The sequence below is a fragment of the Rhea pennata genome, chromosome 1, assembly GCF_028389875.1.
Source record: "Rhea pennata isolate bPtePen1 chromosome 1, bPtePen1.pri, whole genome shotgun sequence".
Classification (NCBI taxonomy): Eukaryota; Metazoa; Chordata; class Aves; order Rheiformes; family Rheidae; genus Rhea; species Rhea pennata.
In genome coordinates, this window is record NC_084663.1 from 63,894,882 (window position 1) to 63,918,899 (window position 24,018).

Consider the following 24,018-nt stretch of genomic DNA (forward strand, 5'->3'; position numbering starts at 1 on the left):
AGTTAAAAGTTAGTCCAGGTTATGAGGGCTGAGTGAGTGCAAACTGACCTGGCCTTTCTTTTCTGTGAGAGTTATTCTTAACTCACGCACTGGAAAGCACATACTCATTCTGAAAAATCCTTGTCCGCTCCAGACTGAGGGCACTAAAGTCTCTATATGTCCTCTAGCAACTCTCCTCAGTGATAAGAGAAAGAGGCTACTGTAAGCTAGTTTCTAGTTCATTAAAAGTCATTAAAAGATCCTTGGTTTTTGCAGAGAGGCGCAAAGAGAAGAGCCATTGTCCTGCTCCTGGTGAGCTGTGGGTGATCCTGCCTGTGGGGACAGACCAGACACGTTGCAGCCTTGGACCCAACGGGCTTCTCCCACCTCAATCAGCACAGGCACTTGGACCCTGGAGACCAGAGCCTTCTTCTCCCCTACCCATATGAAGACCTGTATATGTTCCCTAACTCCTCTCCTGAAGTCTAATACATTATAAACGAGGCAACTGAACTTTCCTGTGCAGGCTGCAACACTTAGGAGATCTAACACATCTGAACACAGGAAGTCAAATTCAGACCTTGAACAAGGCAGCATAAGCTCCTTTAACCAGAAGACTATAGGTTTACCTATAGGAAAGATACATAGTTCAATATATATAGAGCCTAAACTGTGTCTCTGATGGGATTAATGTGAAGCAGACTAGCATTTAGCAAACATCACTCCCCATGGGTGCTGGGAAGCTGGAGGAGGGAAGGGAGTGCAGAAGCAAGGGATGACTCACAGGGAACCTTGACAGTCCTGCAGAGCTGTTTACAAGCAGAGCAAATCCAAATACATAGCAAAAAAACCCCTCAGCAGCTGACTTTCCTAGGCACAGGCAATTGTGCCCAGGTGCTGCTGAGCACCTCCCAGCAATGCTCCAGGTGTATGAGGTAGTTATAAATGTGCTGGGGGGATAGGAAAAGGATTGTCTGTAAGGTATCTGGTAACCATTTGGAGTCCCTCTGCTTTTACAGGTGTATGTAGCATGTTCTTTTTCTCTGGTTAAGAAATTTAAGATAGAAAAGGTTGATGGGAGGATTGACACGTTCTGTAAAATTTGCTAATTTGGTTCCTATGTGAGGAGTGAATGGTGCGTTTGTGGGTGGAGGAGAGATTCTCTTGCAGGCTTATCGTGAAAGATAGAGACTTCTGAGTTGTACCTGCTTTACACTATTCAAGTGAAATGCAGAATCTGTTACTGTTATGTAAACAGTAGTTGAATGGATTTGTATTGTGTAGCTCTAGGATACTTTTGCTTAATTTGTTCAATCAAATGATGGCTATGAGTGATCTAGGCTTCTGTGTGTGTGGAGGAACGGATATGCTGAACAGATTTAATAACCTCGATAGGGTTGATAGCAAAAGGGTAGTTAATCTGTCTTTGTAAATAATGCTGTCATCTTTTTCCTCTAACAAAACAGGCCAGTATCAGCTATATCTCTTTGCTTTCCTATGGTATAATGGATGACTGGGACAACAGTGATGAATTTATTCAGAGACTGGATTTCTCCAGCTGTGGAGAAGAAAGTGAAGACAGAAGCATCCAAGAAGAGGACACCCTGAACTCAAGCCCTCTGAAGAGCTGCGAGTTCCAGAAGTGGCAAGGGAGCAGTCCTCTCCCTGTAACCCCTCAGAGGAAGCTCAGTGAGATTTTTCTCAGTAGGACTAAAGCTTGGGTGAGTCCTGCCTTGAAGTCTTCTCCATCTGTGACCAAGAGCCATGGTAATGCTGAGACACCGCTGCACATCACCTGGAAAAAGCTGCAGCTCTGTGACACCCCCCACACTCCCAAGGTAAGGGGATACACCTCCTCTGTGGCTGAGCAGGTGAAGTCTGCAGCATTGCTGGCAGTGGGTCACTGCCTGGGTGATAAGCGCTCTCTGTTGCTAGCTCTGTGGAGCTTACCTTTGTTAGTCTGCTCCTTTTCCCTCATTCTCTTAAAAATCTGGACTGCAGGTGCCTTTGCAGTGGAGCTATATTTCATAAATAGAAACCTGTGATTGGAGCAAACGTCCCAACTCTTTCCAAACTGTTAACAACAATTCATTGGCAATAGATAAGTTGCGCTTAAGAACCTGGGCCTTATCTGCATCCTGTGTGTTGCTCATACCCCTCTTAAGGGGCTGGACTTCTGCACCATCTCTGCAAGAAGTCTTTATTGTGGTCACAGAGGGACAAATGCATCCCCCTTTGAGGAGCTCTTTGCCCTGGGGACTACAGGCAACTGCACCCACTGCCTGATCTGTTCAGCCTCGTTTGGGATATAAGTGGGCTTTTTCTTTGAAAGAGGCAGTTGGAAATGTTGCCAGGGCATGCTTTTGTTCTCTGCCAAACCTGGAATGCTTGTTTATCGATGCTGACTCTGTCTTTGAATGGAACTTAGATGTGGGTAAGGTAGAAATTTGTTCTCAGGGTAACAAATCAGTGTGTGCATTTGGAGGAAGACTAGTCTGTCTTCCTCCACCTCACTATCACAAAATTTATTTATTACTTACTGAGCTAACTTCTTGGGAGAATCATCTAGGCCCCCTATTTTCTGTGAAACCTTTTGTATAGAGATATTGGTATAAATACAACTGATACCTTCCATAAGCATAAGTGAAGACTTGGAGCCAACTTCTTACTTCCTAGATTACTTCTATGTTGTATACACTGGCTTGTAGTATTCAAGAACTGGAATGAAATGTAGCTTTATTTTATTTTTTTCCTTTCCCAATATTCCTGCTCTACTAATAGACTGGTCAAATGGCACAGTAGATCAGTCCCTTTAGTACTTCTTGTCAGCCACAATTTGGCTTTTCTCCTGGGTCAGAGCAACTAGTCTGACTTGTTGCCCTCCAAGGGTTTATTTCTCTTCCCCTTCATAAACTTGATCATGTGGGGAGAAGGGTGACCATAGCTACTGAGGAATGGCATGCCCATTTCTAGAGGAAAGCAGATCTCAAACATCTCTGCAGGAATTTCCCGTAGCCACCCTTCATAAGAAATCATCCTGAATCTCAAGTAGGCAAGACATCTAGAACCTCCTTCTGGACCAGACAGGCTTATGGTAGCACAGGGTGCTTTTAGTATGTGCTCACATGAAGATAATACACTTTTGGATGCTTCTGGACATGCTGTTTGGGTTGGGTAATGTTGTGGCTGTCTTGTAGCCTGTGGGCAGCAATTGGATTAAATAAGTGAACTCTCTCTCTTTTTTTCTTTAATCTTTTGGGAGAAAGATCTTTGTTTCCCAAGCATTCAGAAAAAGGCAGGCACTAAAGGGTCTAAATCTGTTTATAATAGCTGGTGATCCTGGAACATTTGAGGATGAGAGAGTAAGAGCAGAGCCATGTCTAACTGGACTGATGAGCACTGGAGCCCTAGCTAGGACATACGGCAGAGCGGGCAGATGAATATATTTTGTAGACTTGGCCAGTCCTAGAAAAAATTGCTAGAGCTAGCTGTGGTAGCTGCCTTGCTTATGCTGTACAGCAGCAGCTATTCTCAGCTGATGCTGTTTAGATCAGAGACAAATCTGTCCTGTTACGAAGCAGAGCTCTAGCAGACAGGAATTGAATACATGTAATGGGAAACTGCAGCTGTATTTTATATCGCCTCCTTGACTTGTGGCTAGCCTGGCATACAGCCACAATCCTACAGAGCTCTGGACTGCTCGATAAACTGGCCTTGGTCATAGAAACCCAGTGGACAAACTCCCCAATGTGGTATTGAAACAGGTGCCCCAGAAGTAAATTTATGCCTACATGCAGCATCAGCTGGATAGATACAGCAGCTCTGGTCTGTACCTTTTCAGAAACATGAAGGTGGGGAAGGGAATCCCAAATATGATCTGTAAGCCAAGTAAATGCTCCACTGTGAGCAGACTGCTGTCAGGTCAAAAAGATATAGAGGTATCTTTGATCAGTGTGAAAGGACCTTCATGGGAAAGCCCTGAGTTCTAGAAGGACTTTTAACTAGAAGAAAGAAGTATATTAAAAGCCCTGTTAAACTCTAGCTCACCACTCTGAAACACCACTTTGAAACAGAAATGCAAACTGAAAAAGTGGACTTGACATTCATGAAACTAACAAAAGGCTTTAAATCATCATGGGAAGTAAGCAGATTTTCCTTACTGAAATCAAGACTTATTCCTTCTCTGAAGTTGTGGTTTACTCAGGCCAAGGTTTGGAGCTGGTAGGTGAAATCGAATGGCTTGTCCTCTATGGGAAGTTGGACTAGAAGATCTAGAGGTTCCTTCTGATCTTAATTTCTGAAAGTGAAGTTTCTCCCTTCTCAAGGGGAACTGTTTTCTAATCACTTTGCCAAAACCATGCAAAGATGCTTCTGCCAACTTCCCCTGTACTAATACTGCTTATTGCCAAGAAACCAACAGGGAACTCTAAGTGATGTCTCCTCTCATCTTCATGACAAAATTGTCCTGGCCAAGCTGATGTGACAACTTGAGCTTGATGGAGTTGGGTCTTCCATGTTAATGCAACTGATAGCGCAATGTCTGTGGCTCTGTTAGTGGAGAAAAAGGAGCAGCTGACACCTCTTGACTGTGTTTGCAGGAATAGCTCTGCAAACCTCACCCAAGTGAGTGGAGAATGGAGAGAGCCTGAAAGCGCTTAGTGAATGACTTAACACTTTGTGGAAGGAGTAGCAAACTGTCAGGACTAAATGGGGATGTAGGATTTTAATGGATGTTTCAGCTGTCCTGAGGAAAGACATTGAATTCTCCTTGACAATGTATTTCTTTTATGTGCCATAGAGCAGAGAGTCTATTCTGGTATAGCAGCAATAAAAATGTTTTGCTGGTTCATCTGCCACTTCTTTTATTTCCTTAATACAGAGTCTTTTATCGAAGACAGCTTTTCCTTCATCTGGAACAAAGGTCCCACCCAAAGGGTTTCGACATCTGAGATTTACTCCTGGTGCTGACTCAGATGACTCTACGCAAGCTTCTCTGGTCAACATTAACCCCTTTACTCCAGAGTCATATCGACAAATGCTCTTTCTTCCTAATGGCAAGCGGAAGGCCAGAGGAGAGCTGTAAGTGAACTCACAAATAATGGATGGGAAGGAGTCTGTCTGAAGGAGATGAGTAATGAGGAAGATATTTAGTTCCCAGACTTATTTGCAATGGATGAATTGTCTCACTTCAGTGATGTTTGTTGGTGCAGAGCAAACATTTGCAGGGCATGTGAAGGTAATAGAGCAGGAACATGAATAGAATTCCTTGTTTCCTTTGCCCAGAAAACTTAAGAGGAGACTCAACAGCTCATCTCCATGCTATGGCTGTGGGGAAAAAAATGGACCTTTTTTTCCCCAGCCAGTATGGGTAAATTGGACGTGTGCATGTTCAGTCATGTACACATCCATAACTCAAGACTTGCATGTTTGCCTGTAACACAATTCACAAGATAGGTGCAAGTTATTGGTGAACTGCAAGGCTCTGGTCTGGTGTAACTGAGACACAAAATTAGTCAGGTACCTGAATGCTGTAATCAAGTTCAGCCTCTTGCATAGCCCCAAACTGTAACAGGACAGACTTTCACCTAGGTATCTCCCTCTAAAGCATGGTGGGGGAGCTCTCCTTGTCACTAGAAGCTGGATACACGAGGCCATCTGCCATGCAGCCTCACCAGAAATGAGATGGTGAGCAGAATGGTGCTGCTAAACAACACTCTTGTAGAGCCTATTAAAGTTAGTATATGGAGGCTTTCTAAACAGGAACAAAGACTTCCTATCCTGGGACTATGTTATTTAAAGCCTTAATTAGAAATTCATTGTGTACTAATCCTCTATAAAATACATGTCTTGTTAAACTGTAAAGTGAGTTCTGATGATTCTTTTGAAAAATGTTTTCATATCGAATCTCAGTTGGATTGATATACTTGAGTGGTACATCTAGACTTCCTTAAACTTCTGTTTTAGGAGGGATCCTGATCCAAGAAGCCAGGTAAAACAGGAGTTACCTACCAAGGTGAGTTTCCCTGAATAACCCTCCAGACAGTAATTTCCTTGTAAAGATTTGGCACTTGATTAAACTAATTTTGCTGTTGGAGTTTAAATCATAGCATCCTGACATAGGATTAATGCCTACACTAGGCAGGAAGAAATCAAAGAAGTGAGATGGAATAAGTCCAGGCTTGAATGCTTTATGTTCTCATTTGTTTGAGTCAACAGACTTGGAAATGATTCCTAGCTCTAAAGGAAACTTGCACTAAATCTGAGACTTTGACAATTAATCCTAAAACTCATTTATTTTGGTCAGGAGGTCTTTCTGTGAAAAATAACACAATTCAGGTTTTCAGGGGAAACTAACAGAATTATATAAATAGTGACAGTGTCATGATTGGAAAAAGCAGGTATGTTGCTGTTCCAATTAATCAGTGTACTGAGCATCTTTGGCTGTGGAGGGAACATGATTTCTGTATTGCAAATAGACACATTGGAGGAAAAAAAGAAGGTTGAACTGAATGGCTCTTGTGGATAAATTGAGGTCTGACTTTCAGTTGCAGTAGTCATGATGGTAAACTTCTGAAATGAGGTAGCAAATTCTTTATCTTTGCTATAGGAAAATTTTGTTTTTCTGTAGATTTTGGTGGGTGAGTGAAGATGCTTCTGATTTCTTTAGAAAACTGAGTAATACTGCACACTAATTGACAGTCTTGTCTCTTCCACAACAGTTGTGTGCATGAACTGAGATACAGAGTGCTGAGGCAGAGAGTCTCACTGCTGTGAGACTGGCAGAAGTGAGGAGAGCTTGGCTCTCACTTGCAGCTGAGAGCAGGGAGTGTGTAAGTAAATACAGAGCTGCCCTTACCCAAGAGTAGTGCTGACTTTGCTACAGCAGTTTTCAAGAATGCTGGTTTTCACCAGCTGAAAAATGAGCTCCTGACCAGTGAATGATCTATGGTCTGGGACCAGCTGTGATTGACTTCTCCTCTGGCTCTACAGGGAAGTCTTGCTGGTGAAGCTGGAAGAGCTTGGTGCACCCTGGCCGTGGCCACCAGCCACAGGTGGCCCTTTGCTGTTCTAGACAGGTGGAGGTGTGTGTGTTGAGGGAGGCTGTCCTTTCCTCTGCTCCTGCCTGGGCTTGCCCACACCACTGGGGTGTGCATGTGTCTCAGGGTTCATGGAAGACCCTATCATAGCTGACGTAGCTGCAGGTCAGCAAACACTAATGTCTTGGAGCACAAAACTTAATTCTCTTGCTGCTGCCAATGAGTCTGCACTTTGCTGGCAAAACTCAGTGCCAAGGCACGTTGGTGAGGCTGCGTGGTCCCTCCTGGCCCATGTAGGTAGCTTCATGTACCCTCCACTGCCCCAGCAGTGGCAGAGCTGGGCTGCTGGCACAGGTGCTAGCAGCCTACTGCCTCCTGTCTGCCTACTGGTTTTATCTGGGGGTACAACCAACCCCACCAGCTTCCGGAAAGCAAGTGAAGATGAATTAAGTATTTCTAATGTTTCTACCTCATCTGAATTCTTCATTGCATGCCCTTGAGGTAAATATTTTCCTGTCTCAGAGCAGGCAGGTAGAATTGTTTTTACATTGTAATTGTAAAATATTTAGGTTATTGGAAGAATAATAGTACCCTCTAGCTGTGAAGACCAATATTGCAGTGGAACTGGTGTTTTGAGGAAAGGAATTACAGCTGCATAATAAACTTGCTACCATATAACATCCAGGACTAGCACAATTATTCTTTTCTTTAGAAGAAAGCCTCAAACAACTTGTGACTTCATGTTTTTTTTTTCTGGTTTGTCACTGATAATAAGATAGTGCTCTTGCTGGGTGAGTAATTGTTTAACGTGTGTATTACTGCTCACAGATATAAAATTGTGTGCTAGGGGTTGCTGTCTTTGTTCCTTAAGATCTCTTAACATGCTGTAAGATACAGCTGCTTTGTGAAATGCCACATGATGTAATGGGCTCCTCTTCTGTGTGGGCTCTCACTGGCTCTGAGGACCAGCTCTTTCTTCACTACCTTTAAGTTCATACGCAGTTCTACCAGCAACCATAGCAATAGCTTGTGTGGAAACCACCGTAATGTGAGTCTCCATCACTGTAAGTGATGGGGGAGAATGAAGGAAAATAGCTTACTGTATTCTTGTGCTGTTCACTTCATGCTCCGCTGTTTGTCTGTGATTTTATTTCCCCTGCCAGTAGGCATCCCTCCACCTCCTATTTACCCTGTGACCATTACTGTAGCAATATTCTTCCAGCTGTTCTGCAGGCTGTTAGCCATTTACTTGAAAAGAGGCACCCACAGAGTGGGGAAATAGCTGGGAATACAAACAGATACACTGAGACCTGCTGATCTGCCATTAGCCAACAGCCAGTGCTTCAGATCAGAGCTTAAACAAGTGCAGGCTGTACTTGTCATCTGCAACTTTAGCTGCCAGAATAAGACAACTGTTACGTAGCTGGGGCCACCTTAAGCTAAGGTACTAGGCTTTTCTCATGAACTCAGAATAGGCAATAGTTGTTATTTAAACCCAAGCTCAGTACCTCAGTCTGACTAATGCTTGAAAAGCTTCAAGAGCTCTTAAGATGCTATAAAATGCTGTCTTATGAAATACAACCTGTTGTGATGTGGTGGTGTTTCCCTCCCCCTGTTTTCCACTGTGTGAGCATGCAGCTCCTTGAATTTTTTGCCAGCCATCTGATCTGTTGAGAGCAGCCCTTCAGCGTCCTTCTGCCTGTAAACCCCGCTGTAGAGAGCAAGAGCTGGACAGTTCAGGGGTGCAGGACTTTTGCCCATCAAGCCCGATGACAGGCATTTTTCTGTCTGCGATAAGTAGATAGAAGACAAGTATTTTGTTGCTCTCTGCTGTTCTGCCCTGACTGACTCCCTCAGCCATGGGTCTGAGAATTGGATAGGGCAGCAAAGAGATGTGATGGTGGTAGCCCAAGGAGGCTTACATGCATACAACCAGCTAGAATACAATTCCCTACTCCTTAGCTGCTGCAGTTTGTAACTCCACAGCTAGTGAGTCATAGTTTTAAAAATAAATCCATCTTGATTTTTTTCTTTTCTCCCTGGCCTTTAATAGGTGACTAGAAAGAGCACAGCATCCTTAAGTGGAAGGTAGTGTTTCAAGAAAGACAGGCAGCATATCTGCATGTTTGTGTGGATGAATATATCCAGAACAGCAGAGGGACCAAAATGAGTGTCCTGTGTGGGCAAATGCTGCACGCTCTAGAAAAATGACAGATTACATTATCTGAATCTTTAAACTCACTTCTGTTTCTGCTTCTGATGCGACTTTCTAGAGATATCCTCTGAAAGAAAGCAATATGGTTTCCCGCTACAAGAAGGAGTTCCTGGAATTGGAAAAAATTGGTGTAGGGGAATTTGGCTCTGTCTACAAGTGCATCAAACGCCTTGATGGATGTGTTTATGCCATCAAACGCTCCAAAAGGCCTCTGGCAGGATCCTCGGATGAGTGAGTGTGCTAGCTGGAAACTGCTAGTGGAAATGATGGGCATGTTCTTGGGAGGTATGATGGAGAAGGATGGAGCGTGGGTCTAAAGGTATCTGAATAAAATTGGTTGCTGTTGCTCCCCAGATAACACTGGGGAGGGTGGAAAAAGTTACCACTTCAGGACTATTGAATGCAAATGTCTGAGAAAAGGAAGGAGTTGCATGCATTTCAAAGCGATGTGTTTACCTGGACTCCTCAGACCCATGCAGCTAGCGTGTAGTAACTAAAACATGTGATCTGTGGTATGTTCCTGCCCTGCTGTACAAGCAGCCTACTCACATCTTTATTGCCTTACTGTTGTGTCCCAAGAGCTGACAGGCTGATGCAGACTTTGAAGCTGCCTTTGTCTCCTGAACAACAGATTGTCTCAGTGATTTCTGACAGCTGCTCAGCAAGTCTGGTGTGGGATTCACAAACACCTCTGCTTCCTTTTTCCCAAGCCAGGCTATAAGCCAGGCTATGTTCACAGTCTCAAGCAGGACCATGAATGCCACCCTCTTTCCCTCACTCTGCTCACTAAGGTGACCCTCTTCCTGTCCTTGTTTCTCCAGGCAGCTGGCACTGCGTGAGGTTTATGCTCATGCTGTCCTTGGACACCACCCCCATGTCGTGCGCTACTACTCTGCGTGGGCAGAGGATGATCATATGATTATCCAAAATGAACACTGTAATGGTAAGAGCCGTGACCATGTTTGAGTGAGATGTTGGGATAAGTGTAGCTACTTTTGTACTTAAATAAGGGAGGCTTTGATTTCTCACGAAGCAAACTGCACTTGGGTTCAAGTTTTATGGAGAATCTAGTAATGGATTCACAGCATTTAGATGAAGCTCTGAATGGTGCCAATGTTCTACAGGTAGTGAATGCCCTCTTATGTGTGGGGTTTTAGAACAGTTCTTATGTGCTGGTTCACCTGGAAAAGCAGTCCCTGTGCTGATGCTGCACTGCCCCTGAGACTGCCTAGGTAAAGCGTAATGTATGAGGGCAAGTGATTCAAGAGAAGCTAATCTAAGGGTGATATACTTTGGAAACGCATGCTTTTTTTAATTTTTATTTTATTATCACGGGGAGTAATGATTTGAAGAGAGACTTTTTGACTGAGAGGAAGACTCCTTGCATCTTGTGTATTACTATTGATATTGAGCCTTCGCTTCCAAGCTGCAGAGAAGCAGAGCTAAATAATAGGATAAAATGTCCATTGGTGCTCCAGGCAGAGTGGTATATTCCAACCTGGTTTTGCCCTGGCCATACTACTAGTTGGAATATACTGGAAAAGCCACATCTGGCTACTATAGGAGCTCATGGTAGACATACTGTTCTGCTTGCTCAATTGCTCCTTAAGTCAGTGGAGCGCAGTGATGAGTGGTGATAGCAGGTTTGGAGTAATGACTTAGGTCTGGCGGAGGTAACTATGAAGCATGGTGATCATTGCTGCAGTGTGACACATCTTGTGATCTAGGGGATGAACATCTGAGAATAAAGGAGAGGTGGTGCAGAGAAAGCTGGGGAGAGACAGAAAGGCCCTGGTATTTGCTATTTCTGAAATAGAGTAGAACTGCTGTGCTTCTGTGTAAAATATTACATTATTCAACCACAAATCTATCAGTGGAAGCTTACTTTCCTTCCTCACCATTCATAAACCTGCCTTCTGCCTGTAAGCATGGCAAGAGTAATGAACTTTTCTGCTTTTAATTGCAGCAACATCCCTACTATGTCTTTGGTAGGCAGGAGGTAGAGTGCTCCTAGACAACGGAAAGACTGAAGCAAAAATAGTGATATCAAAGAGCCATCACTACAGCGTATGGTTAGTCTGGTCAGTCTGTCAGTAATAAGCCCACTTGTGCTCTGGACTATGAGTTCTGCTAAACTCTTCCAAATGTGTTGGTCTATAAAAATTTGTCAAGTCTCAGACTAACTGCTTCCTTTTAGGTGGGAGTCTCCAAGATGCACTACTGGAAAATGCAAAGCTTGGACGGTATTTCCCAGAAGCAGAGCTGAAAGAAATCTTGTTACAAGTCTCCATGGGACTAAAATATATCCACAACTCTGGCCTTGTGCACCTGGATATTAAACCTAGTAAGTACAGCTCTCTCCTTTGCCCTCTGACTGTTGCCCTTTCAATGTCCAGTGACCTCTCTACCTGCTGGAACTGCTAGTGCTTTAAAGGAGGTAGGATCTTGTCCTAGAAGGTGAATGAATCCTGTGTGTTTTAATCTTGCCAGCACTGTTGCTCTAAAACTGAACCTTTTCCTATAATTGGTGGAGTTCTACTTTTGCCTAATGACCTTTGTAATCTTGGTTTGGGAACAGTCACTTTCACACTAGTGGAGCAATAGGACTGCTAATGAAGACCGACTTCCTTGTTCCTTACTGCCTTGTTGCACAAGGTTTGAGTTTTGTATGTGACAGCTGAAGTGAAAAGGGAATACTTACTTCCTCTCTACCTATTCTGAAGGATTAAGTTTCTGCAGAGAATAGTAACAAGCTTCCTTCTCTGTGCCTGAGGATGGGTGCACGGACTGCAGTGTTCCCCCCACAGTTGCATCCAGCCTCTCTCCTGCTGAAATTTTGCTTCTAGCTTGGAGAGCAGAGGGAGGGGCAGAGATGTTGGTTATACTGGGATATTTTATGCATAAGACACAATTATCTTTTATTGGATGTATTGCTGAAAAATCTAACTTGTGTAGAAAGAGTAATGGGCAGGAAGCACATGCACAGTTTCTGTGGCTATGAAGCTTAAACTAGCTTGGCTGATGGAGGGTGGGATTTTTAGCAAGTTGCCAGGCTGCTCCCTATCAGGGTACTCAGATCACACTATTGCTAAACTGTCTTGCAGGTAATATCTTCATCTGTCACAAGCTGGCAGTTGAGGGCCCTGCAGGGCAGGAAGAGAGTGACAGTGAAGATGAATTCTCTTCTGGTGTGGTATACAAGATTGGTAGGTTTTACCTGGCTTTACAACTGGCTTAAATCTAGAGCTTCTCACTGCTGTTTCACATAACTCTGTCCTGGTGGCTACAGAGAATGTATCTGCATATAAGACTGATAGCATAGTCCTGAATACCTTGGTGCTAATCAAAATTAATTGCTCTAAAGAAGTCCTAGAAAACTCATATCCTTGTCTTCCAAGCCCAGATACCTGAGTAGAGGCAGGCTTACCTCCACGCTTTTGCCTTTAAAGAGCAGGCTGTTATCAATGGAGATCTATGTCAGTCTTGTTATTCTATTGAATATTACATATATTCAACAGATTCAATATTATATTCAACTCAATTCTATATAATACTGAATATTCAGTTGCTGTTTCTCCTCTTAGGTGATCTTGGCCATGTGACATCAATAACAAATCCCCAAGTTGAGGAAGGAGACAGCCGGTTTCTGGCCAATGAGATTTTACAAGAGGTAACTGGTGGGGTGGGGTGCAAGTAGGAGAGACCAGCTGTAGTAAAGTCGTTAGTCTGGCATGTTCCTTTCCTTACTGTTTTTTCGTGTCTGGTCTAGCTGTAAAATCAGTGAGGTCAGCACTTTAGGAATAGTACAGACTTGGGTGTTGTCCTATCAATATTTAGCATACTTCCTAACAAAACTCATTATTATTGTAACTATTTCACCTGTAGGGGATGAATGGAACAAAAGCATTTATCCTTTTGGTGGGTCTCTTTCATTTTACTTACCCAGTGGAGATGGAACTGCTGGATGTGACCACAGAGGAAAATACATATCCATACAAACACTGTTTAAGTAGTGTAGAAAGGTGGGAGGCACAGCTGCAAATTACTCAAGTCCCCCTAAGCTCTCTTTTTAAACTGACTGTAGCTTTGGCCAGTGAAGAAAGAGGGCACCAGTGTGTAACAGCAATTTGGGGATGTGCTTACCAGTTCAGGTATTGAACCATCATAGAAAATAAATGTTAGGTCAATATATGTGTATACAGTCTTAGTTTGAGCTGAATGTGCCTAGTTTGAGTTGTGGTGAGGGTTAGAGATCTATATTTGTTAGGCTGTCCCCTGGATTTGCTACTGTGTTCCTAATGTGGGCTGCCAGCTCCTCATGACTGGGAAAATGATAATATATGGTATTAGTGCAAGGAGGTGCTAACAATGCTACGTACTGTCAATCTTTTTCCTCTAAAGAGAAGAAGATAACTGGGATGAAGGCAGTACCATAGACATACTTGTCTGGCTTCTTTTTGAGCTGGTATCCTGACCCATCTGTGTTCAGTGTAGCAAGAGGTTCCCTCTGTATAACCGTTTATTTTCTCTTTGCAGCAATACTGCTATTTGCCAAAGGCAGACATCTTTGCCCTGGCACTCACAATAGCCCTAGCAGCAGGCACAGGACCACTGCCTCACAATGGTGCCATGTGGCACCACATCCGCAAGGGTAATATCCCACCAATCCCTCAGAAGCTCCCCCACAGCTTTCTTGAACTCCTGAAGGTGAGGAACAAGCCTTGACAGGATAAGAATTTTTTTTTTTTTTTGAGTGAGCATATGATAATGAGAAAGTTAAACCCTGAACTACTTTGCCTTCCAGCTCATGATACATCCTGACCCAGTGGCAAGACCTTCTGCCACAGCTCTTACTAAACACCCAGTCCTCCGTCCCTCACTTAGAAAAGCTATACAGCTCCAGAAGCAGCTAAATGTGGAGAAATGTAAAACTGCCATGCTGGAAAGGTATGGTTTGCTTGGACATAATGGGGAGGAGGCAGAGGCACAACAAGTGTCAGCCACGAGGCTTGAATGCAGGGTGGTGGTGCTGGGAATTCTGGCTGGGGAATTCACCACCAGTTCCTGTGCCTGGACCTGAAAGCATGACAGTGCCATAGCGAGGGACTCCTCAGAGCCAGAATTGAACCACAGCTCCCTTGGCATGAGGAGTTGGCTAAAACACAGCAGGGAACTTAGACACTTAATGTGACCACTGCTAGTAGAAAATACTGACACAACCTGCAGCTGTTGGGTAGATGAGGAATTGATACCGAACTGAGCTAATTATCTTGCACTGTAGGAAGAGAAACATGAGACAGTGGCAGACATCCCCTTTCTGCCTCTCGCTGCTGTTGGCAGTAATGTTCTGAAATGCTGGGATCAAGCAAGAACTAGTGGCTCTACCACCACTCCTAGTGCAGCAGTCAGTTGGGAAGAACTGTCACTGGCAGGAAGGAAAGTATGTATGCTCTGAGAGCAAGAGCATCAGTAGCTAAACAGAAACATGAAGATCTAATAGTTTTGAGTTGCATGAAATGGCTCTGGTCTGTTTCTACTTTTTTCAGATATTTGTGTTGATGGTAAAATTAAGCTAGGGACTGTTCATACTGGTGCCAACCTTGGTGTTTGCTGACCTGATACATAAGTTTCTTAGGTAAACCTTCAAAGCTGATCTCTTTTGGAGTAGAAACTATAAATAAACCTATAGTAACTTTCATGCTACCCTATGTCACTGTTCTCCAGCAACGCCGGGGTACTGCACTAACTCTCATGAGACATGCATTGCTTTTGTAGTGTTTATAGCTGTGTTCTGTAGCTGATGGGGACCCATGTGTGAAGAGACTTCCCTCTTTTCCTCTTCCTTCTGTCCCCTTCCTGCAGGGAACTTAAAGAAGCCCGTCTTGCCCAGACCCTCATGAAGGACCAGCCCTTAGGATGTGCCAAGCTGGAGGAGTGTGAAACATCTTCCAAACAAAACAGCAAGCGCCTGGTGGGAGGGAAGAGCTGTCGTTCATTTAGCTTTACATTAGGTTACTGAAACTCTGTTGTCCAAAAAGTTCAGGCTGCTGAATGGCCCTGAAAGCAGAGGAATCTGCACAAATTGATACCCCATACTAGCTTCCCCTGTTGTAGGTTTTCTTTTTTTTTTGACTCTGTGTTATCTGCAATGAAATGCTGCCTGGGGAGAAGGGAAGAATGACTAGCTCACAAGAGTTGAACTATGAGATTTAAGAATATTGCCTTTGGTCTTATTTTTTTTTTTTTTTTTTGTGTGTGTGTAGCCAGTCTTGATCTAAACTAATAATCACTCTGCCATACAAGTGAAAGGATGGCATTTGCTCCACTCGCTTGCCTTTGTCTAGGTGGACCTGTCACTGACAATGTTTTTGTGGTCTTTAAAGATACTGAGGTGGCCAAAGCATTAGAGAGAAGACAGCACCTGTATAAACAGATGGAGTCTACAGCTCTGTCTTCCTGGAACTGAGGAGGGTTTGGGTATGCTAAACAACTTTATGAGGAGACAGACTTTACATTACTGTCCTAGTAGACTTAGAATGCATTTAAAGTGGCATTTTGAGAGAGACAAAGTAAAAGAAAATACTTCTATTTATGGAGCCTTTTCTTGTGGAAGCTGAAGGAAACTTCCCTTAACTTCTGGCAACATATGCAAAAATGTAACTGATGTGGTTAGGGTTTTGCAGGGTAACTCCTGAAGCCTGAGTTGGTGTATTCTAGTTTAAAAGGCTGCCTTGCTTCAACTGGGGGAAGTAACTTTAGTATGCTGGTAGGTGGGTCTGTGTGTCTCTTTCCCTTGCAGTGTTTCACACATGGAGCAACTACCTGTCTGCACAATACAGCTTTTCAGCAAAGATGAGGAAAATGGGAAAGGACTTTCTAGATTTTTGTCAGTTTTTACAGTTGCCCATGTAAACCGTCTATTTAATAAATCTTACCCCCTTGTTAAATGTAACTTTTTGAAATTGTCGGTTTTATGCCTAGCTGAACTGAGTTACAGCTCTGAATCGCTATGAGAGTTTAATGATGAATAACTCAGCTATTTTGGGGTTTTATTGGAGCTAGATTTGTTTTCAAGCGCTGGACCGTACTGAGTTTTAAACTGCTAGATCCTCTTCCCTTAAGCATACCAATGCAAATAAAGATTTTAATCATTACTTTCACTGAAGGCAAAGTGTTTTTTTTTTTTTTTTTCCTGACTCCCTCCCTGTGCTGTTCGAGGCGTGGACGGGGCCCATATTTCCGCCCCGCGTCTTTCCCCCCCGCCTCCCACGGCGGGGTGGGACAAGCTCCGCAGCCCCCGCTCCGCACACGCGTCCGCCCCTCCACGAGCCGAGCAGCCGCCATGTTACCCCCCCCCCCGCGCGGAGCGTCCCCTTCACCCACCCGCGCGGTGCTCCCCTCCTTTCCGCTCCCCTCGGGCCGCTCCTTCCTCTCGGGCTCCTGGTGCCGCCACGGCAGGCGCCGGAGGGTTGGGGGTAGCGGTTTCTAGCCGGACCCGCGCTAGGGAGGCCCCTTTCCGCTTCCGGCCGTGCGCGGGAGCTGCGCGGCGGCAGAGGTGGGCGGCGGCGGGCCGAAGTCGGGCTCGGGCTCCCGGCGGGGCCACTTCAGCGCTGTTTTTTTTTTTTTTTTTTTTTTTTTTTTTTTTTTTTTTTTTTTTTTTTCCCTCCACCCTACAGGCGCGGCGGCGGCATGTTGCGGCGACCGGCGTGGCAGGTAGGGGCGGGCGGCGCCGTTGGCGGCGGTTCAACGGTCGCTTGGCGGCGCGTGGCCGCCCCCCCCCCCCCCCAGTCTCCTGTGCAGGGCCGAGGCCGAGCGGGTGTTTGTGGCTCCTGCAGCTCCGATCTTCACTTCCCCAGAGGCCTCCTCTAACTCTGCGGTAGTTTATGCCCAAGTCCCGTCTTTTCAAGGGCTGGGCTGCAAAAGTTTTCCTGTCGCAGAAACTAGTCTTCACTTCGGTTCCTCGTGGCCGTGCTTTATGTTCTGACATGTGTGAATAATTCAGAGTCTTGCAACCGTACACCCTGGTGGGCAACCTGCACAGCTTTGCAGTGTGGGTCAAGATCAGAGGAAGTTGCTGTGCTTAAAACCTCACCTTAAACTTAGCTGTACTATTTTTGAGCAATTCTTTTTACTCAAACCGTCCTTATCTGCTGATGCATATGCTACAGGACTGAATCCCTCATCAGCAGGTGTTACTTCTTTCATTTCTCAAATATATGGGACTTCCTGTAAGGAAAAAAAAGGAAGTTCTGTTTGTACACTTTTATTCTTTAAGGGTACAAATGCTGGACCTTGTTTACTCAGCTACTATAAACTGAAGGAGATACTAAAAGATTTGACATGTGCATGGAATTAGTCTTGTTTGATTTGTATATAAATCAAGCAGGCAAACAATCACCAAAGAGCTTTTGTTTTGCAAGTTGTTATCCTCTACTTTAATTTCTCTGTTCAGCTGAGGGCTGTCAGTCTCACCTGCCTTGCGTCTTGCAACCACTTGTAGAAGAATAGGGTTTTTTTGTTTTTTCTTTTTTTTTTCCCCAGTTCCTCCTTATGGGCCTCTTGCAGATGTTTCTAAGCGTTTTTTCTGTGACATAATATTTGCATCAAGTCAGTTTCTTTCCTTTTTCTCCCATGTATTTAGCCACGACACTCTTCAGAATTTTACAGCCTTGATTTGCTATTTGCTTGGGAATGAGCGGTTATCAGCGCATCATATTGAATATAGCAGTGGAGTAGGTACATATTAGGTATATCTTGTTAATCTCTATAGTGAAGCAGAAAGATAATGAAGCTATAAAAAACTTGGACAATTTTGAAAACTATCTGTTTCCAAAAACTGAAGCCCGACCAACAAAACAACCCCTCCTCTTCAAGCCCCTCCTATTATATATTATAGAAAAACAATAGTTGCTGCAGTATAGCTCATGTCTTAAATACAGTTGCTGAGGATGTACCTTCAGGTCATCATTTTTCTTAGCCAGATGTTAGCTGGCTGTTCTTAACCAACTCCACCTTAATCGTTACTTGACTAACCCTGTTGGCTTCATTTGACTGAATCGAGTCCTCCCTTCTTCCTCCGCACTGTATCACCAGAAAAGGATGTAATTACAAAAATCTCTGTAAGTTCTTAGACAAAGAGGTGAATGTGAATAACGTTCATATTTTACGTCCTGGTAACTAATATATCTGTCTGTTCCTGCAGGTGTTTCGTCAGTTTGTAAGACATGAATCTGATACAGTTGGCTCATTGGTACTTGAAAGATGTAAGTAGCTCCTGTGTGTTAGAGATGAAACCTAGCTGATTTACCTAGTCTTTGTAGTCTTATTTTCAGAACTGTGCCTACTCACAGTGGAGGAACACATATGGATGTTTGAAGCTGAACACTATAATCATAAATGTTTTATTTAAAACAAAGAAAACAAAACTTAAGTAGCTTTCTGTGTGGTCTGTGCCAAGTTAAGCAGTCCCTCTTCAGGGAGAAAACAAAAGCCCTGAAAAGGCAATACAGCCTAAACCAGGAAGGTAGTTTTGCTTTATCAGTGGCAAATTACCTCTATTTGTGAATCAGGTACAGTATTCTCATGTTTCTGTAATGACTGCCTTTGGGTGTCTCATCTGCTTGTTGCTTGTGCTTCCATATGTTCAGGGTATTTGTTTGGGAGCTGCTGCTGCCACAGTATGATTTGCTCCAGGTGCATGCTTCGGATGTTACCGTTCTGTTCATGTGCTCGTTGTCTAAGAGTGGTGCTCCCCCGCTTCCTCTAGTTGTTCTTCAAGGAACAAATTGTTACCATCCAGTCCTCCTACCTATGCCAAAATTACTAAGCCTTTAATTCAGATGTGGTGTGGTAATGCAACATTGCTGTTTTAAAGGTACTATTTTAATGGTAAAGAAGACGATTAAGTATTATTTTGTCATAGCTGAAAAAATAAAGGTCAAGATTTTTTTAAAAAGATATGCAGGATAATCTGATGTCACATATGGATGTGCCTATGAAAAAGATGGCAAAGAAATAGAAGAAAATAAACTTTAGCTTTCTAAATGAGACTATTCAACAGTAATAATAACGATAGTACAGGCGCTGTCAACCCACTACAGGGACTGAAAAAGGCAGAAGTCAGAAGAACTTGAAAAATGGAACTTAGAGCAGGCCCTGACAAAAGTTGCCTACTTATGACTTGCCAGAATAAGAAAAATCTTGTATTGAAGAGAAACTAATGATTATTAACTCTATAGGGATTTCTTTGTCCCTCATTTCTCAATGCATCTTATCTGTATTTACTCTTTCACGTTTCAGCCATGAATCGTGTTCAATTACTTGGTCGAGTTGGACAGGACCCTGTCATGAGGCAAGTGGATGGAAAAAATCCTGTTACCATTTTTTCTCTTGCAACCAATGAGATGTGGCGAACAGGGGAAAGTGAGGTAACCCAGGGAGGTGAGTCTGTAACATAGAGCATGCCTTGTTTCGAGGTCATGTTTTCCTATCCAGTAGCACCAGAATTTGTCTTCAAGCTGTTGTGTAAATCCTGTAGCTGCAGGGTAGTTCCTTTGAGGTCAGTGGAGTCATCATGGATGCGCTGGTGTGTTTGTATGTCTTACTAATCCCCAGGAGCAACATGCACTGAATAGTGATTTGCCTGTAAACCTTCTCTGGAGGAGAGAAAGGAAGGAGCATTTGGTTAGCAGTTCTTCTCTGTTGGAGTTGCCAGAGGTGTAGCAGGTTCTGTACTCTTTATTGTATTCCAACAGGAGAAAAAAGAATGAATACATTTTCTCTTAGGGAAAAAGAAACATCTGCAATAATCTAACTTTTGTTCAGTGTGAATCAGTTGGGAAAATATTTTCTTCTAGTATTTTCTTCTAGTAAAACCTGATGTTTTGATTTGAACTATACTACTGATATATGATACTTCTGTTTGGATGCAGATGAGCAGAAGATTGATTACTAGTATACTTCCATTTCTCAAATCACTTTTCATCATTTGAGAACATCAGCTTGTTGAAGCTAATTTCTGAGGCTTGTGTAAAAGGAAAATGTGGTATCCAACTTGCTGTTTTTATGTAACTTAGGTGATATCAGTCAGAAAACTACATGGCACAGGATCTCTGTCTTTAGACCGGGCCTCAGAGATGTTACATATCAGTATGTGAAGAAGGGGTAAGTGAGTAACAAATGTGCTTGGGGATTTAATGCTTTAATAGTAATTGATATAATAATTGTGGTGACCAGGAGCTGTATTAAGATAGAAGTGCCTTGCAGACAAATACTACAAACAAGTGAGGCAAAATCCTATGTAATCTCAGAATCAAATATAGAGAAAAGTGATGCTGTTCTCTGACCAGAACCAAATTCTTGATTTTTAGTTCTCGGCTCTACGTTGAAGGGAAGATAGACTATGGTGAATATACAGATAGAAACAATGTGAGGCGGCAGGCCACAACAATAATAGCAGGTAAGGAACTTAACACACCAAGGCCTACCTTGGCTTTTTAAAATGGAGAAGGAGATGAGGACCTTTGAAACACAGCTTGGCATGTCTTTGTCCTCAGAATCCACAACAGGAGATTTTGAGAGAATGAATAGGCTCTCCAGTTCCCAGCCTGTACCGGTAGATGTCCTCTGGTACTGCTTGTGAAAAGCCAGAAAACAAGAGCAAATACTTGTGTATTGTTGCAAAGTATGTTTGCACAAACCAGTTAGTGCAGTGGGTAGATATCATGGGCTTTCAGGCACATGACACTGCAGGCCAGGCAAATACATATTCTAAGCAAAGTGGAGCTTATTTAATAGCTTTCATTTAGGTTTGTCAATGATTTTTTTCCCCTGTTTAAGTCTGGAGGCTCCACCAACTTTAAGGATCTCTATTTGTGAAAGTTGTTTCATGTGGAGATAACCTGATGGAGAATTTAGAAAATCTCAGTCTGGCCAGTAGTGGGAAGATAAGCACTGGATAGGGAATAGGCTTGTTCCTTGGGTAGACACAGTGAAGAAGAAAACTGAGAAACTGAACTTTTCCTTTAAATCTTTAAATAGCGTGAGAGTAGCCAAAGACAATTTGGTCCTACTTCTTTACTGAGAGTAGAGCCACTATCTTGTGGCATTTGGAGGAGCGCTAAAATAACTGGCTTGTAAAGGAAACATTTCTGTTACACAACTATATCTAGAAATACTGGGTCAGAGGAGAAGAAAATACAATTTTTCTACTTCTGGGTATTTTTCCAGTGCAACTTGTTTATAACGGTAATAATCAAACTTCCATATGAGTCAGCAGTGCTGTAAGTTACTACTTACAAATATCTGGAAGGGAGAAACAAGATTCTGTTTTGTTTATTTGTTTGCTTGCTTAGTATTTGTCCTATTGAATTTTTCGTGCTGTTCAGTATCTGCAGTTTCACGATGTTCCAGAAACCCTTGAGCCTTGATAAAGTATGGGCTTCCTCTAGTCCCAAAGGCTGATGACATGGTATTGCCTACTGGAAATGAAAATTTAAAGGAAATTAGCTATAATTGAGAGAGGTCATAATCAAAGACTTAAACTCCTATTTCAAAATGTTTCTGATACCTTTGACTGTTCAACAGCTTTTAATAAGGTTTAGTACACTTGTTTGGGAGTATTTATGGTCACGTTGAATTGTTTGGCTTCTGAGGCGATAGAGCAAGAACCTATCAGACGCTTTTATTTCATGATATGCTCTGAAATGAATGTCTGTGCAGCTTATTTTAACAAAAGTAGGTTGTCTGCATGGGTGTGCAGGCTTTCAGCAGGGCAAAACAGTCCTGAAGATTAAATTCTCTTTTATTTCTTTTCAGATAACGTAATTTTTCTGACTGATAGTATCAAAGAAAAGGCGTGAGGTTGCTAGCGCTTGGACCCAGCCCGTTTCATTCCTTTCATTTTTCAGTGTTTCATAATTCTGTAATCATGTATATTGCTGTAGTTTCTTTAAAAAAATAAATAAAATATACAATACCCATAGAGAATGTGTGTGTGTGTGTGTGTGTGTGTGTGTTTTTGTTGTGCATGTTTTGTTGTTGTATCGTTTTCCTTGATGCTTTTTCTCTGTTCATCATTGGTTGGGCTTCTTTCTTTTTTTGTTATTTCTTCAGAGGAAATGGTAATCCTTCTGACTGTATTAATTCCTGAGCTGAATATATAAATGGAATTATCTGCCTGAATATTCAGCCATTTTGAAACCATATTTTCTTGGTTGTTGTAACTATTCCTCTTCTGTCCCATAGGGCCTAACAACCTAATCACCTCTCACTGCTAATGTCCCTCTTCTGTTCCTTAGGTGTCCCTTTTTTTTTTTAATTACATCAGTTAGACACTGTGTTAAACCAGAGCCATTGGCTTCAACTAGTACTTGAAGTTTGTTTCAGATCTGGAGAAGACCTCCTGTGCCTGTGAGCCTGCCTCTCCCCTGATTATAGGATTTAATCAAATAAGACATTATCTCTCAGCAAACCCTGCTTTAGTTATGTGCTTAGATCCTTGTTATTATGACATTTTGACATACTCTGACTTTTCTATGACATTAAAATCCTCATTTCAGCACTGTGTTAGGGTGCTATGCCTGTCACTTGCCATCAGGAGGAGCTGGAAGAATGACTGCTGTGTCTAGCTTTTGAGAGGCGTACAATACTGTGTAAAAATAACATTCCTGGTCCAGGATTCTCAGTTAATGTGGGAGTGAGTAGTGGCATTTCTTATCTTTAACTTTGGTTTAATTGTTAGAAAGACTGAGAGTTTTTAGTGTTGTTAGTAAAAAAAAAATTGCACAGCTAAAGAGGTGCTTCTTTCTGCTACATACTTAGAGAAGTAGTGAAATTCCCACTGATAGGAAGTGATGTGAACAGGGAAGGAGAAAGGTTAAAGGTGACAATTTCCTGCCTTCAAAGGTGGTGGGATTCTGCATCTTACCTCTTTCTGAGCACAGTACAGTGCACACTAGCTTATATTTTTTGCAGCTCTTCACCTGATAGAGTAGGCTTTGTGTTTACGTTCTTCTCTGTGAGTGATGGTGGTACTACCAAAGAACTAAAGGGCATTTATTTCTGGATAAAGTTAATGCTTTCACTGATACCCTAATATTTAATGCTGGAATACTGAAGTATTAGTAGATGCACTGGAAATGCTGAGTGGGTTAAATAGGTTGTTATCCACATGAGGTTATGCTGTCTTTTTAAATGGGAAGTTGAGACTTTAATTCCAGTAACTACTCCTTGTTAGATCTGAGTCTGCTGCACTGCTGCCACCTCACCTTCTGCAGTTATCTACGTGAAGAATATGTCATGCTTTTCTGAGGCTGAGAAGAGACCAAGCATTTGTGGTTAAAGCCTCAGTCTGCACTAAACCACAACAGTCCCAAGGTAGTATTGCCTGGCAGTTCCTACTCTTTGCTGGGTATTCCTTTTCTATAAAGCATTTATTTAACATGACATGCTCGCATTACTTCTGTGTGATCCCATATTGCTCTCCCATCTTCAAATCATGCCAGCAGAAGTACTGTTGCGCAGGCATGTGACATTGATTTCATGCTCAGCTGATTGATGCAGAAAAGCACCCCAGGTGGCAGGGTAGGTGTGGGGGACATCTTGCCGGCTGAGAAACGTACACAAGCTCCACATTTAAGCATTGCTTCTGAAACCAGATGAGTCCTCTATACTTGTGTTCTTCCTAGCTACAGGAAGTGCCAGACAATACGTCTGAGTCCTCCTGGCTTAAGGTAAACTCCTTGCAAAGACCTAGTACTGTAATCCTTTGGGTAGTTCAGCTGGTGG

At 42.9% G+C, this 24,018-nt stretch overlaps 1 protein-coding gene across 2 annotated transcripts; it reads left to right on the forward strand.

The window, feature by feature from the left end:
- Nucleotides 1-1,484: 1,484 nt before the first annotated feature.
- On the forward strand, nucleotides 1,485-22,218 carry LOC134137227 (single-stranded DNA-binding protein, mitochondrial). Of its 2 annotated transcripts, XM_062569951.1 has the most exons (16): nucleotides 1,485-1,817; nucleotides 4,859-5,058; nucleotides 5,944-5,992; nucleotides 9,290-9,462; nucleotides 10,053-10,174; nucleotides 11,429-11,575; nucleotides 12,336-12,437; nucleotides 12,816-12,901; nucleotides 13,768-13,938; nucleotides 14,036-14,178; nucleotides 16,908-16,944; nucleotides 18,434-18,494; nucleotides 19,531-19,671; nucleotides 20,307-20,394; nucleotides 20,601-20,689; nucleotides 22,048-22,218. In XM_062569951.1, the coding sequence occupies exons 1-16, from the start codon at nucleotides 1,485-1,487 to the stop codon at nucleotides 22,089-22,091; spliced, it is 1,986 nt and encodes a 661-aa protein (XP_062425935.1). In that variant the 3' UTR covers nucleotides 22,092-22,218. The 2 variants fall into 2 exon arrangements, with proteins under 2 accessions (XP_062425935.1, XP_062425946.1); XM_062569962.1 differs by lacking the exons at nucleotides 1,485-1,817; nucleotides 4,859-5,058; nucleotides 5,944-5,992; ... (5 more) ...; nucleotides 13,768-13,938; nucleotides 14,036-14,178 and adding an exon at nucleotides 16,745-16,786.
- The last annotated feature ends 1,800 nt before the right edge of the window (nucleotides 22,219-24,018 follow it).